A 13477-nucleotide genomic window follows, 5' to 3' on the forward strand; every position below is an offset into this window, starting at 1 on the left:
ATCTGCAGATCCTTCCGGCAGGTTCTCCTCCAAGTCACATGCTATCAGGACTTGGAAATGTACGGCTCCTTCATTGTTGGCTCCAAACCTTGGAACTCCCTCTCCAGTTGCACTGTAAGAATACCTTCACCGATGGGACTGTAATGGTTTAAGAATGCAGCTCATCACCATCTTCAAGGACAATTAGGGGTGGAAAATAAACAGAGGCACTGTTAGTAATGCCTAGGTGCCAAAAGGTGAGAGAGTCTAGGGCTAGAGGTCATAGCCTTAGAATTAAAGGACGTTCTTTTAGGAAGGAGATGAAGAGAAATGTCTTTAGTCAGAGGGTGGTGAATCTGTGGCATTGTTTGCCACAGAAGGCTGTGGAGGCCGTCAGTGGATATTTTTAAGGCATATACAGATTCTTGATTAGTACAGGTGTCAGAGGTTATGGGGAGAAGGCAGGAGAATGGGGTTAGGAGGGAGAGATAGATCAGCCATGATTGAATGGCAGAGTAGACTTGATGGGTCAAATGGCCCAATTCTACTCCTATCACTTATGACCTAAAACCTGAACAAAACAATTGGCCAGATTCTGAATATATTAAAAATCTGGCACCCAAATGGTTTGGGGACCACAATACCACAGACTTCTTGCAGATTGTGAAGATGAAGGCTGGAGTAACTCTGGTAAAATATCTGTCTCAAGATAGATTTAAGGACTTGAGTACTCATCAGGTCTGGAAGGAAATAACGGGCTTATTTTAGCTGGATGAGAATGCTTAGGTTTTAACAATCCCGATTAAGGAACTTGTAGCATGTTCATTTTTAAATACCATTCTGATGATCTATTTTTTGTTCCCTCTGAGACAGGCAGTATTTTGCAGATAAGAAGATAACCCCACCTCCTCCCCCACTCTGTAACAGGCACTAGGGTGAGTAGTGGCATGGCAGCTGTCTATTCTCATTCAATCTCTTAAAAAAAAATTACAAGTGAGGGGGGTGTATTGCTACATTAGGATCTCAGTAAATGAAACCATTATGTTTATTAAGCATAAAAGCTAGGAATGAATAGATTTGATTGTAGTTTCCCTCTCATGAAGGGACAGACTTTTATTGGGTAGTCAAGTAGTTCGCTCAAATAGCCAGTTATAATTTATTTTATTACATGAGCGTGAATGAGGAAAAGCCACACGTGACTAAATCCAGTCCTATTTTCATGTAACACCTGCAGCAGAGCATGTTACACAACAACAACTTGCCCTGGGCCTTATTCTAGAATCCTGTGGGTCCAAGAACAGGATAGAAAATTAAATGTCAATGAGCCTGACATTGATGATAGACTGACTAGTGGGGCACGACAGGGATCAGTGGTTGTGCCTCATCTGTTCACAATCTATATCTAGTTGGCAGAGGGGATGAAATGCTACATTTCCAATTTTGCTAACCATACCCAACTAGGTAGGATTGAGAGTATGCAGACAGATGTAGAGGCCCAAGATGATTTAGACGAGCAGAGGCTGTGGATGAGAACATGGCGAATGGAACAGTGCGTAAAAATAAGGTTATCCACTTTGGTGCACATTACAGAAATACAGTATTTGTTAAATGAGAGACTAGATAATGTTAATGATCAAAGGGATCCAAGGCGTGCTTGTATACAATGACTTAAGTCCAAGTGATTAAGAGGGCAAATGGTAGGTTAGCCTTTATAACCAGAAGATTTGCCAACAGTAGAGGAATCTTATTGCATTTGTAAGGGGTTTTGAGACCGCACTTGGAGTAATATGGACAGTTTTGGTCTCCTTAAGCAAAAAGGATATACTTGACACAGAGGGTGGCAGGTTTGCCATGAAGAGGCAAGATCAGAAAAATTAGAACATCTCACTGAAACTGGCAAAATTCTGATAGGACTGAAGATGCTGCATAGCTCCATCTACCCATCATCTCTCTCTTCCACCCATCTTGTTCCATCTAGTCTTCATTTCACCTCTCCCTTTCATTTCTATATGCTGGCTAGCTTCCTTCTACACTGATAATTCTGATGCAGGATCTTGACCCAGACTGTCAACCATCCTTTTGCCTCGACAGATGCTGCTTGATCTATTCCATTATTCCAATAGGGTTTTTTTTGCTCCAGATTCCAGCATCTGCAATCTATTGTGTTTCTTTTCAACCTTAGTTAATTGTTTAAGGACAACATTGTGCACTTAATGACACCTCCTAGTGATTGAAGAGCTGACAATGAGGCTGTGAGTTGTTGAGAATAAATTCAGAGTATCACAAAAGACATGAATCATATATAATACACTGCCTTTCTCCCTTTCTCTCCTCTAAAGTTTATTGGCACCAATTCATTGAATGAGTCACAGCAACTAATGGAAAACATGTGTGCAAGTGCAAAGCTGGCAGGAAGGTATGAAAAAGTTGTTTTTCTAAAACTTGAGAAATATGTAGAAGATAAAACAAGTAATTTTTCCGGCACAATAGCAAAGATTTGAAAGAGTGATCGGGGCACCACATGCTTTCATCTTTAGGGATAACCAATTTCTCACCTGGGATTAGCTGACCATGGCTGACCCCAAAGAAAAAAGCAGGACATTATAAAACAGATCACAGGCATGGAATGCTTTTAAAACTCTAAAACACTAAAATTCAGGGAGCAATTGCCACCATTTTCCTCACCAACTATATCCACCAAAAGACACACTCCTCATTCCCTCTCCCAAGTGGCTATTCTTTCTGCACAGGCCCAAGTTCAGTTATTCAGTCACCAAGATCTATTCTTTCCAGACACACACTTTCCAGCAGTTACTGATAATTTCTTCCTCCTGCCACCCTCCCCCCCCTTATTCCCAAATCTAAAAAACAAGGCCAATGATAGCAATTCAGAATGTCCTGACATGGAGATGAGGAAACAAACTGGGAGTTTCTAGTCTGTTGCCCTTAACTCCTATTTACCCCTTCCAATTTCAGCAGTTGAGCACGTGGCTTGCACTCATTTGTGAGGCTGCCTAATTTAATGAATACACAAGTATTTAAAGATGAAATCATACAAAAGTGAGCCAAGTCTTCTTATGGCACCAGGCTTTTATTCATTGGTCTGAGTTTCCATATCATTATCCTCCATTTAAACATTGTGGGGATTCAAAAGCCTGCTTGCTATATTATACTTTAGATAATTATGACCCTAATGAATCAGAGACATTGGGATATCAACAGACTGTCTGAACCCACAATCACCACATTCTAATCCCACAGGTTGTTGGGATCAAATGCCACACCTTTAGTGTCTGTATTATGCATACAGTGTTCAAACCCCCTTTGTAAAACGATCAGTTGTTTATTTCTAACCTGAGGTTAATGACAGAGTTAGATGCCCAAACTGAAAACTAGTGACACAGAAGCTAATATTAGAATCAGAACTTCTGCTGTCTTCTCAGACATGGAATACTGTTCAGAAGAAACTGATTGGTTCATTGGTGGCGCAGCGGTAGAGTTGCTGCCTTACAGCGAATGCAGCGCTGGAGACCCGGGTTCCATCCTCACTATGGGCACTGTCTGTACGGAGTTTGTACGTTCTCCCCGTGACCTGCGTGGGTTTTTTCCCCGAGATCTTTGGTTTCCTCCCACACTTCAAAGACATACAGGTTTGTAGGTTAATTGGCTAGGTGTAAATGTAAAAAAATATCCCTAGTGGCTGTAGGAAAATCGTTGGTCGGCACGGACCCGGTGGGCCGAAGGGCCTGTTTCTGCACTGTATCTCTAAACTAAATCACCTGTAATGATTCCTTTAAAGAGCAAAGTAGTTAATCCCATCTCTTCCCACACATCCCCATAATTTTGTCTGTGTTCCCACCCACTTCCTCTGTCGAGTCTACTACTAAATTAGTATCCAGCCATTCAGCCTATAGCAATTTAACAAAATATTTCCTTCAAATGCAAATTGTTTTGACAACACTGTCAGCTAGTGAGTTACATGGGGTGGCGCTCAACAATTCATTCATTGCCGAATGGGAAGAGTCAATTTGCTCAGAAAACAGTCAGATTGAGCAGAGGAAACAAAAAATCTTTCAATTTCTCCAAAGAAAGTTTGTTGCATATAAATTGTGCATAAAATTGATCTGTTACTTGTAGCAGTGAGCACCAAGCTGGATTGACTGGGGATTTAGCCAACTATCTCCGCTCTGGCACTGTCTCAACATGCAGGCTTTTTTTTTTTTTAAGGGGAATAGATAGCATACTGTCATCAGTATCAAGAGCATTCAGGGCCTTTCTGAAATTCCAACCTGTACAATTCCTGAACCATTTAAACACAAAATAGAGTAAAGTCCAGAGAATGTTTACACATGACATTAATAAGTAAAGTTAGACAGAAGTTAAGCTGCTTCTTTTGCCTGGGCCTAAACATTGATATCCCCTTGCCAGATATTTCAATGAATCAGTAAGTTACTTGCTGTGAAACTTGGGAATTAGTATTCACTAATATGTTTCAATGATAGTTTTGCCAAAGTCAGGTACAATCTGCTAATGTCATCAAATAATGAAACATTGTTTCCGATTGCAGCAATCAGGTGAAAAATCAATTGAAAAGCTGTTTGCATGGCTGGTTTTCAATTACATACATATTGCTCCTAGAGTAAGACACGTTCTTAACGTCAAAGTAATTTACCTCTCGGGCGAGCTCAATATTTTCATAATACTAACCTATCAGTTAAAATAGTGAAGGTAGAAAGGAGAAATGCTGAAATGCTGCAGATACCAGTAATCTGAAAAATACTGGAACCATTCACCAGGTCAGACAGAAGTGGGGAGAGAGATCTCTCCATCTAAATTGAGCTCATTACCATATGGAAAAACAGGCAAGCAAAAGAGAAGGCAACAATTCTGATGAAGGTTCCTTGACCCAAACCATTAGTCCTGCAGACACTGAGAGTTTTCAGCATTTACAGTTTTTGTTCCTCAAGCAAGTTGCAGCCTCCCAGAATTGTACCTCATTTCCAGGACCACCTCTATGAACACCTCCATAATCAAGTTTATTGCCCCTGCTATGTTACAAAAAATAGTGTTCCAAGATACCATGATATGATTGAAGAAATAATTTTATTTCTCATCTACACGTTCTACCAATCTAAATACAAAAAGTTCAATTTTCACACACTCTTGCAATATCCAACTCTACATAAGATCACCACTCTCCATCCCTCCACTAAATGGTCCCAACTCCTAAATTGTCACTGTTTATTCGTATCCAGGTCTGGAAGGATAGAAACTTCTGCCAACTCACTATTGGGAAGATCCAAGTCAGTCTTCAGTCCCCAACACAAAGTGCTTTCCATCATCACTCACTCCATCCCTCTGACAAATGTTCGAAACCAAAGCTAATGTTTAAGCCTAGTGTCATATTTGACCCCACAGCGAGCTTCAGCCAACACTAGGGCCTCCCATTTCCGCCTCTGTAACAGGATGCAAATCCATTGCTGCCGCACGTCTTTGCTGCTAAAAACTTCATTCCTGCTTTATTGCCTCCAGATTTGACAATTCTATTGCATTCTCAACAGGATTCTATCATTCAATACTCCATAAACACCAATACCCTAAACATTTTCTGCCCATGTCCCAAGGTACTATTTACCCATCACCCCTGCAATGGTTTCCAGTTAAGCGATAACTCAATTTTCAAGTTCCCAATTTTGTCTTCACACCCTACCCATCCTTATTTCTGTAATCTCCCACAGCCCTACAATGCTTGGATATTGTTGTACACTACCAATATTACCTTCCTAATTCAATTTTCATCCACAAATGGCAACATTATTCGATATTGATGATTAATACATGAAAGGAAATTAGAATGCTCAACAAACCATATGCAAACTAGGTGTCAGATTTCTTAAACTTAGCAAAACAGACTTGAACATTTATGTGGAGGAGCACAGGAACGATTATTTGTACAAAGATCACAAGGTACAAGAAGGGCAGATCTATACACACTGTTGGAAGATGCTGCAAAACTGGTTTGTGTTCTAATTTGGGCACTGTGTCCAAAAATAAATAACACAAAATGCACCTCTGGCATTTTCACCTGACACCTATGACACGAGTGTGCCTGATAGAATAAAAACCATGTATGAATCTGGATGGATTTGAAACAGGGATATTAAGCTTAAAACAACAAATGCGGCATTTGCTGGAAACCTGAAATATGAATAAAACATGGGCAGATCTGCAGGTCAGGCAGCATCTGAGGAGAGATAAACAGAGTTAATGGTTCAGGTTGATAACCTTTCATCAAAACCAGGAGAAGTTAGAAATCAAACACTAAGTTACAAAGTGGGAGAGGGAGGGAAGAAAGCAAAAGAGCTAAAGAGTGAATGGTGCAAAGGTTGGTGGTGCCAGAGAAGCAGCTGAGGTGCAAATAAATGACGAGAACAGAGGGAAAACAAAAAATGCTGGAATTGTGAAATTCAATACAATTGCTGGAAATATGAAATAAGAGAATGAGAAAAAAGTTTCCATTGTTCTTACTCACCCTAACCCACCCACTCTGAAACTGCAACCCTCCAGTCACTAAGGAAAACACGATCATCAATTCTATTGACAAAGGTGGTACTGTTGTTTGACACATTTCCTCAGGGGCCAAACATGAACTGTCAGACAGCTGCTGATGCCTACTACTGGAACATGACCCCACCACTAAATCTCTCCCAGACAGATAGGCATTGGCCTAATTTCATCAAAGATCTCCAGCCTTATCACCCAACAGCATATAGCTTACTTTGCCCTCCTCCAAGCTGGGCTAACATTTCAAAACCATTGTTTCAGCCTGGTCAAACTCACAGAACTCATTTCTTCCCCTTTCCCGAATACCTTTCTACCTACAAAGGGCTCGCTGGATCACCATTCTAGCTGCATCAACATGCACTGTCTCACAGCACCCTCCCATGCAATTACAGCAGAAGCAACACCTACACTTTTATCTCTTTCCCACCACCCAGCAATCCAAACAACTCGTCCAGATGAAGCAGCAATTCATTTCCACTTTTTTCCCATTTTGTCGTCAGCATTCAGTGCCCATGATGTAGGCCCTCTACAACAGTGAAATCAAACAGAAATTTGTTCCATTGCAGCCTGTACAGCTGTGTTTCATTTAAACAGCAACTGATTTCACAGCATTTTACTTTGTAATTCAGTGTTTCACTTTTTTTGCTCTACATGGTGTACATTGCAGGCTCATATCTCCGGTCCTTTGTTGAGTCACCCTATCAGCAAAGCCCTCCCCCCAGGAATGGACTGTTCCTCGGACATGGATAATATTCTCAGACAGAAGTGGTGTGTGGCTCTGGGAGTATCAAGGGAGAAAATGCCTTAAGAATGAGAAAAAAAGATTAAAAGTAACAACATAGAACAACTATGGATCATGCGTTAGCCTCTCTCTCTCTCTCCCTCCCTCCTTCCTTCCCTCCTCCCCCCCCACCACTGAATTCTTAATGTTCCCTCGTTAAATTTAATTTATTACCTCCCCCTGGAAAATCATGGGTGGGGACTACACAGCCCCATCTTTTTTTATGATGCAGCAAAACAGCAATGCACCAACGGCTAAATCCTATAAAAAGTGCCCCATGAGACGCAGATTCTGCATTTCCTTTTCAACGGCATGGTACACACTTCGACGTTATGTCTTGGTGACAAGACATACATTTTCATAGAATGGTCGTTGCATCTCTAGGACCGAAATTAAACTACAAGCTTGTATCAAAAGTTGTGACAAACATGAAGAATGCATCTTTGCTTCACAGCTACCTTAGTACAAAACATGTAAGAAAGCCACCTTGAGTGCCCCAGGCACAGCAACTCTCCCATGACAAATGTTCACCAGATTTAATCAAGATTATGTTCACAAAAAAAAATGTTAGTTAAAAATAATCCTTCAACAAAGACGTGCAATGCAAGTATATTCATCGGAATGCAGGCTTGTGACCTCACCCTTTTGGAACTTCCCACCAGTATCCGCAGAAATAGAACAATTAATCATCGTTCACATGTAGAGATATATACTTAAAATGTAGCCTTTGTATCGAGCAAAGTGCTCTGCAAAGTTGAATACAGATACTTGTTGTGACAAACACTATTTGTGCGTTTGGCATTTAAAAACAGGATCTTCACTGCTGCCAAGTTATCTGGTGCAAAGATTTGATTTTACATCTGGAATCAGCACTACGGACTCTGCGCATTGATCTCCTTCCAATTTTTTTTTCTGGCCGGGATTAAGATTCCCTGCAGATACAGAAACTTTGCAACTAAACGCGCTTGCACTTTGGGCGCAGCAAAGCTTGCCAGTGTCTTACCCAGGCTGGAAGGCTCTTGTTTGTTCTTTTCCTGGTGACGGTCTCTTCGTTGTCCAAGAAGTACAAGCTGTCCCTCAGTTTGTTCCACTTGCTCTCCCTCCGCATTTTCCAGCCCATCCACAGTATCAGTCCGAAAACCAGAAAACTCACACTCAGCCCGAAGTAGCCGGTCAGATAAATCGGCATGAGCCACAGGAGCGTTTTACCAAACCGAGTGAACAGTGCCATCATGTCGGTGACCGCCTGCTTCGGAGCCGCGGCTTCCTCGGGGCTTTTGCCACCCGGGGCCGGCGCCCCCTCCTCGCGAGCGCTGGGGTCCGGCTCCATGAGGTGAATTTTGTTTAGCTTTTTTTGCAATCGAACAACGAAAAAGATAAGAGGGGGAAAAAAGAAAACTCAGCATACAATTATTTTTTTTTTAAAGTAGACTGATTCAGTGAAGGACGCTGGCAGTCATCTCAGCGCGAGCAGCTGCCGTGCTTTCCCACCTCCGCATAGAAGCCGCGCTCCGGGGTTGCGAGGCGTTCGCTTCCCAGCGAGATGGCAGCGTCTCGCTGAGCCGGCCACAGAGCTGGCCCACCGCCTGTCAGCGGGAAGAAGTGAAGCTGGGTTCTCGTCCCTCCCACTTATATAGCCCTTGCCTTTTCCTGGAGGGCGTTGCTGGTGTCTGCATCTTCACCGCATCCTTCATTCCGAATATCTGCACTGACTCTTTTGGTGAATTAAGACGTGCTCGCACATTTCTGTTCGATCAACAAACACGCTTTCCCTTTCAACGCTTTAAAAAAAGCCACAAATCGAGGAAACTATTTAATTCATCGCGCAGAACGGTCACTTTGAGGAGGACTGTGCTTTCGCCAGTGTGGGATTTTCTTTGTGTTGATCTAAAAAGTTTAGTTCCGAACTGCCTCCACATTCACCCGATTCAATTGAACTTTCATCATATCCGTTCAGTGTTGGGCGCAGTTTTTATTTTAAATATCAGTGCCATCTTGTTCCCACGCACCTTTGTGTTGTTTTGAAAACTGACCTGCGGGGCTGTCAGAAGCAGGCAGCGGAACCAAGACACCGAGTACTATGTCAAGCATCACACCGCCTGATTAGAAAGGCCGCCTCAAGTAACTTATCTGCTTGCCACGTTGAATAGCTGGATATTTATTCACTATAGATTCGTTGTGAAATATTACTGAGGAATTTCAGTTTTCTTTTTGCATGTGTATAGAGTCGTCAATAACCCTAAAGGGAGTGGCTCTGTGAGTGCATTGAGAGGGGATTTCACTGTCAGACAACGAAATTCACCCAAATGGATCAATATCAATTCAACTCGCTTAATTTCAATCTTGCCGAATACTTCAAATCTTGTTCCAGACCATGATTCATTTATGGCAACATTTCCCTGTTGCCATGTACAGGTCCAGTGCAATTTTGTTGCTAGTTAATTCTGCTGAAAAAAAAGTTTAGTTTCGGGTTGAAGGTATGAAAAAGCTCTTCATACTTTCTGATCCTGAAGAATTTCAAACAGCAGGAGTGAAAGCTGTATAAGTAGAACGAAATACAAAACAGAACATGTGGGGGGATTAGAAGGTCATGAAGCCCCTACTGTATTCCCTGTACACACATGACTGTGGGGCCAGGTTCAGCTCAAACTCCATCATCAAGTTTGCTGATGACACTGTGGTGGTGGGCCGGATCTCCAACAACGATGAGAAGGCCTACCCTACCGGGAGGAGGTGGCTGATCTGGCACTCTGGTGTCAGGACAATAGCCTCCTCTTGAATGTCACTAAAACGAAGGAGCTGATTGTGGACTTCAGAAGGGCTAAACATCCAAGGACGTACACGCCACTGGAGATAAATGGGTCTATTGTGGATAGGGTGAGCAGTTTCAAATACTTGGGAGTCCACATCAAAGAGGATCTGACATGGGCAACGCACATTGCCGCACTGGTGGGTAAGGCAAAGCAGCGCCTTTACCACCTTAGACAACTGAGGAAATTCAGAGTGTCTCTGAGGATCCTTCATTGCTTCTACTCTGGGGCTGTAGAGAGCATCCTGTCCGGCAACATTACAGTGTGGTTTGGGAACAGCTCTGCCCAGGACAGGATGGTCCTGCAGAGAGTAATGCGTTCGGCAGAACGCACCATGGGAACTACACTCGTCCCCCTGCAGGACTTATACATCAGGAGGTGCAGATCCAGAGCAAGCAAGATCACGAGGGACCCCTACCACCCCAGCAACGGACTGTTCCAGATGCTACGATCAGGCAAACGCCTCCGCTGTCACGCTGTAAAAACAGAGAGGATGAGACGGAGTTTCTTCCCACAGGCCATCAGGACTGTCAACTTTTATAACCCCAGAGACTAAATTTTTGTCTACACTATAGTAACTTATTAACTTTATTTATATGCTGTAACTGTAATTCTTTTTTGTGCACATTGTCACTTTCATTTCACTGCACATCGTGTATGTGTATGTGACAAATAAAATTGACTTGACTTGACTTGAGTTAATGTTTTAGGTCTGTGACCGTTCATCAGAACTAGGAAGGAAAAAGATGTAAGTTAGTTTTCAGTAGGAGAGGTGGAGGAGGATTGTGTAGGACAAAGAGGACATCTGTGATAGACATAGGCTGAGTTGAAATTGATTAATCAGGACTGTTGGCAGTACATTAAGCAACTAGGCCTTTGTATTGAGTTTGTTAATGTGGAACTTGCCCAGCAGCTTTGAGAACATGCAAGTAGGTACAGGACACTCCGTTGAGGAACTCCTGCAGAATTGTCTGAGGACCAATTGTAATGGCAGTTTCTTTACCATATCAAAGTCCCACTTCGATAGCCATTACTACTCGGGGATGAAATGTAGGTATAGCTTACGCACACGTCGCACTCTGACATGACAAAAACGAATCTTCCAAACTTCTTTTCTTCATTAATTGGTTTTTATTAAAATAGCACAAATCATAGAGTAATTCATCAGTTTCCGTACTTTATAAACTTGTTTCTTCTTCTAACAATATCTAGAATTCCTGCAGTTATTACCGTATGGTTCTTACAAATATAACCGGTACGAGCGCATGGTAAAGAACTGTATGCTCACCATCCTCCGAGTCTAAACTGACCCACAACCTCTGTCGACATGCTAGCCTCCTCCCATCTAGACACTCCCCATTACGCATTAAGTCACACCCATAAGCAGGCAAAAAAGACATAAACTAGAAATATTAAAACATAGCCATAACACAATGATAATAACTGAATTAAGCATAAATGGCTCCTACACCAATAATGGACTTCCAATTACCACAGTTATCTTCCTTTATGCAAGGTATGACTCCAACCATTGACAAAAAAAAGACACAAAGTGCTGGAGTAACTCGGCGGGTCATGGAGTATCTTTGGAGAAGATGGATAGGTGACATTTTGGGTTGGGGCCCTTCTGCGGACTCCAACCATTGGATTGTCTTCTGTTCAATACCCAAAAGCTTTGACTGGCATGAATGCTTTTTATTTGGGATTTCCATGTCCGATTGTGGATCTAGGTGAAGGATGTGTAATCTCTGTGCGTCATATGTAACATCATCTGAAGACTAACCTGCACAATCATTAGATTACATTCAAGAATTTGCAAAATGCCTTTAGGTGAAATTCAAATGTTAACATTCAATGCAAATCTGTTAGGTATATTTTAAAGTAGACCTAGGTTCTATTTAGATACAAATGATATTTTTGCACACTTTGAGATACTGAAATATGGGGAGACAGAAAGAGCAGCTGGTACTAATTTACATTTCTGCAATATGGTTACTCCACATGAAAACTACTGCCATTGCCTGCTCAGTAAATATTGTAGTTAAGAATTATGTCCAACAGTGCTGACTGATGTTCACAACGACTTGTGAAATAAAATATTTTCCCAATTGCACTTTTTGCTTGTTTTGAACCGTGCAAGTTACTGAAAAAAACTTAAATAATGGAAAGCCTGGATAGAGTGGATGTGGAGAGGATGTTTCCACTAGTGGGAGAGTCTAGGACCAGAGGGAACATGCTTAGAATAAAAGGATGTATCTTTCAAAAGGCGATGAGGAATTTCTTTAACCAGAGGGTGGTGAATCTGTGGAATTCATTCCAGACAGTTGTGGAGGCCAAGTCATTGAGTATTTTTAAAGTGGGATTGACAAGATTGTTGATTAGTAAGGGTGTCAAATGTTGCAGGGAGAAGAGAATATGGTTGAGAGGGAAAGACCCATGATCGAATGACGGAGCAGACTGGATAGGCAAAATGGCCTAATTCGGCTTCTATGACTTATGAAAGCTCATTTATGTGGTTGAGTTCATTGACACATTTTCAATTGGACTAAAGATACGAAAGGCTGTTACAATCTCTACCCCCTTATCAGACTCCCAGGTCCCAATTCCATATATTTCACTTTACGATGTTCCACTGGCAGGAAGTCCCTACCATGCACTGCAATAGTCACTGGAAATCAATCGTTTCTGTATGGACTTTTCAGAGTACAGAAAATGTTTGAAACGGGTCATTAAACTTGTTGTTGAAATTTTCCATTTATCCAGAATTTTTACCAATTTGATTAGTAATCTATAATGTGCCAATTGTATGTTCAGGCTGAAACTTGCCCTTCACAACTTTTGCATTATGTGTTCTCACTCTCTGATGGCCCTCATTTCATGGGTTTTGTTCTTATTCTCTCTCTCCAATTCCCCCATCAAATGGAAGCTCTCCACATTCTATTCCAATGACAACCCTTGCATCTATCATTCACTGATATTCCGTTTGCCCTATCCACCCTCTCCCCCCTACTTTGCAAGTCAAAATTTTACTTTCTGCCAGTTCTGATGAATTCTTCAACTGTCGAGTTGCTGCCCAACAGCTCTTGCAGCGGTAGAGATCCGTGTTTGATCCTGTCTGTACGGAGTTTGTACGTTCTCCCCGTGGGTTTTCTCCGAGATCTTCAGTTTCCTCCCACACTCCAAAGACGTACAGGTTTGTAGGTTAATTGGCTTTGGTTTGTATTCATGGTGTAAGTATAAATTGCCCCAAGTGTATGTAGGTTTGTGATAATGCACAGCGATCGCTGGTCAGTGTGCACTCGATGGGCTGAAGGGCCTGCATCTCTAAACTAAACTAAGTGGT

General features: G+C 42.0%; 1 protein-coding gene across 1 annotated transcript in view; it reads right to left on the bottom strand.

Moving 5' to 3' along the window:
• Positions 1–9041, bottom strand: part of esyt1a (extended synaptotagmin-like protein 1a) — a 63487-nt gene extending 54446 nt beyond the window's left edge. Inside the window, exon 1 of the mRNA XM_078431395.1 lies at positions 8328–9041. Within this exon, the coding sequence (XP_078287521.1) occupies positions 8328–8654 (327 nt within the window). The 5' untranslated portion in view covers positions 8655–9041. The remainder of the gene's footprint in view (positions 1–8327) is intronic.
• Positions 9042–13477: the final 4436 nt, after the last annotated feature.

Source organism: Rhinoraja longicauda, chromosome 42 (genome assembly GCF_053455715.1).
Source record: "Rhinoraja longicauda isolate Sanriku21f chromosome 42, sRhiLon1.1, whole genome shotgun sequence".
NCBI lineage: Eukaryota > Metazoa > Chordata > Chondrichthyes > Rajiformes > Arhynchobatidae > Rhinoraja > Rhinoraja longicauda.